This window comes from Nicotiana tomentosiformis, chromosome 7 (genome assembly GCF_000390325.3).
Source record: "Nicotiana tomentosiformis chromosome 7, ASM39032v3, whole genome shotgun sequence".
Classification (NCBI taxonomy): Eukaryota; Viridiplantae; Streptophyta; class Magnoliopsida; order Solanales; family Solanaceae; genus Nicotiana; species Nicotiana tomentosiformis.
The window spans coordinates 119,020,687-119,023,329 of record NC_090818.1 but is presented as its reverse complement, the minus strand read 5'-3'; the positions used below and the strand labels follow the sequence as shown (position 1 = coordinate 119,023,329).

At 38.7% G+C, this 2,643-nt stretch overlaps 1 protein-coding gene across 1 annotated transcript; it reads right to left on the bottom strand.

Moving 5' to 3' along the window:
- Window positions 1–983: 983 nt before the first annotated feature.
- Window positions 984–1,880, bottom strand: LOC138896280 (uncharacterized). Its single transcript, XM_070181077.1, has 2 exons — window positions 1,507–1,880; window positions 984–1,386 (listed from the first exon to the last, which is right to left on the bottom strand). Exons 1-2 carry the CDS (start codon window positions 1,878–1,880, stop codon window positions 984–986), a joined length of 777 nt encoding a protein of 258 aa, XP_070037178.1.
- Between the last annotated feature and the right edge of the window lie 763 nt (window positions 1,881–2,643).

The window sequence follows — 2,643 nt, the reverse complement described above, 5'->3', positions numbered from 1 at the left end:
CACTATCCATGTACCATATTTGGCTGCTCCCCTTCACTTGGACTTACAAAAGGAAATCATGGGTTAGTCTTAGGAACCCAAACTAGTTTGGGTCCCTTTCTATAGGAAAAAGGATGAATCAAATTCTTTTTAGCCCAGCTTGGTAGCCTATTCTTCCCTTGAACAAATTCTTTGTTCTTTTGGCTTGCCTTTTCTTTTGCATTGCATTCACTTTTATAGTGACCTGTTTTACCACAGTGAGTACAAATCTTGTTCTCAGGAAGTGTAAGGTACTTGCTTTTGGGATCCCATTTAGGTGGCATATTCCCAAAGCGAAGTCCTTTTCTATTGCTAATATGATGTTCCTGTAACCATGAAAGTGCATCGGAGGACCTATTCCATTTACAAGTTCTGTCTAGTTCATGCTTGACTTTGCCTAGATCCTCTCTCAAAATTCTAACCTGCTCATCCTTCTTATACAACTCATCTTTTAGTTTACCTACATTTTCTTCTAGAGTGAGTTGTGTGCAATCAGCTGTCTTCTTACTTATTCCTAATTTCAATTTTAGGTTTTCAAATCTAAGTTCTAGGACATTTGATTCAAATGCATGAACCTGGTTCTTTAATGTAGTATTTTCACTTATAGTCTCATTAACCCTAAGTTCCAGATTCTTACACTTTGCTTTCAAAATCACACATTCCTTAGACAGCTGTTCGTTTTCATTGTTTACATCCTCAGTTTCATCAATGAAATCTAGAAGTAATTCAAATAGCCTTTCTTTAGACAAAAATTTAATCTTGTCTTTGAGATGAATTACACTTACCTTAGATTTCTCATCAGATTCTCCAATGGCCATAAGTGCTTGTTCATCTCCATCTTCATCATCTGAGCTTTCTCCCCAAGCAGCAACCATAGCCTTTGTTGATCCTTTGTTCTTCTTGGGTTGAACATGTTCCTTCTTCCTGTTTCTTCGTTCAACTCTTTTCTTCTTCCATTCAATTTATCATTGAGGGCAGTTCTTGATGTGGTGATCAGTCTTACCACACTTGTAGCATCCCTCATTAGTTTTTCTTTCAGGAGCCTTTGGTTTGCTGTAGCTTCCACTTCTTGAAGTACCCTTTGCTCTCTTTAGGTAATTCTTGAAGTCCTTTGTGATCATAGCCATTTCATCATCTTCTAGATCAGAACCTTCGGTGATTCTGAGTGCCAGGCTCATTTCCTTCGTGGGTATATCCATTTTCATGGTTTGCCTTCTAAGTTCATAAGCAGTGAGATTTCCAATTAGCTCATCCAACTTAAGAGTGGCAATATTCTTTGATTCCTGAATGACAGTGATTTTGCTCTCCCAAGTAACTGGCAGAACCCTTGTCAAAATCTTTTCAACTCTGTCTTTTTCAGAAATAATCCTTCAAAGAGACTTAAGTTCATTTGTGAGTGTGGTGAACCTTGTATACATCTCTTGGATGGTTTCTCCTTCCTTCATGGTGAAATTCTCATATTGAGAATATAGTAGTGTTCCTCTGGACCTCTTCACTTGAGGTGTTCCTTCATGGGCCACTTGCAAAGTGTCCCGAATTTCCTTAGTAGTGGTACAACTTTGGATTCTACTGTACTCATCTGGACCAAGTCCACAAACAAGCCATTTCTTGGCTTTAGCATTCTTCTCCCATTTCCTCAAGTCATCGGCAATACAGTCCGCTCTTTTCTTTGGTACCTCTTCTCCTTCGACATTTATCTTCATGGTTGCTAGTGGATCATCTGTGATAATGTCCCATAGCTCATAGTTTTCTCCTATGATCTGATCTCTCATCCTGTTTTTCCACCAAGAGTAATACTGGCCGTTGAATAGTGGTGGCCTAGCAGTGGATTGCCCTTCCCAGTTTTCAGGTGGTGCACTCATCTTGATCTTCTCCTAAGGTGTTAGCCTCTTCAAGGATAACCCGATCTGATACCAATTTATGTTTTTAACTTTAATACCACATACGAGGGGGGGGGGTGATTTATGTGGTACCCAATTTTTTGCCTAAACTGATTATAGAAGGACCGAGTTCTTCTTTGTGTTCCTTAACCTACTATTGCTGAAACACTAAATGCGGAAAGTAAAGAACACAAGTATTTTACGTGGAAAACACCTAGCTCAAAAGGTAAAAAAACCACGACCTACTTCCCAGTAGGATTTTTCCAAACTCTCCATTAAATCACTGAGCCAAAAACTGCATTTACAAAACACTTTTGTAAACCTAGGATTAACTCTAATCTCGCTGTGGCACACAACCTCTAACTGTTGCGACAACTTCAAGTTAACTCTAACTTTAGTACTCTGAGTACCTATTACAATTGCCTCTAGATAAAGCTGAAAGGTACAATATGAAAGCATCTACTACAATTGAACTAGAATAAAAGACAGGCACTTGGAACTGGTTCTTCTATCTGGTTCATGTAGCTTCAGGTTCGCACACTTAAATCACACACAAACTGCTTGCAAAATGCCTTGCTATTTTGCTCTCAATTAACGTTTAACTTCTGCTTTTGTGCATTCCCTGTAGAATGAAAACATCCTGCGATTTATAGAGTTAGTAGAGTAGAAAATAACTAGAGCTCTAATGCTACTCTTCCTTTGTGGAAGAGTTCTAGTTGATCTTAACTTCTAACTCCTCCATTAT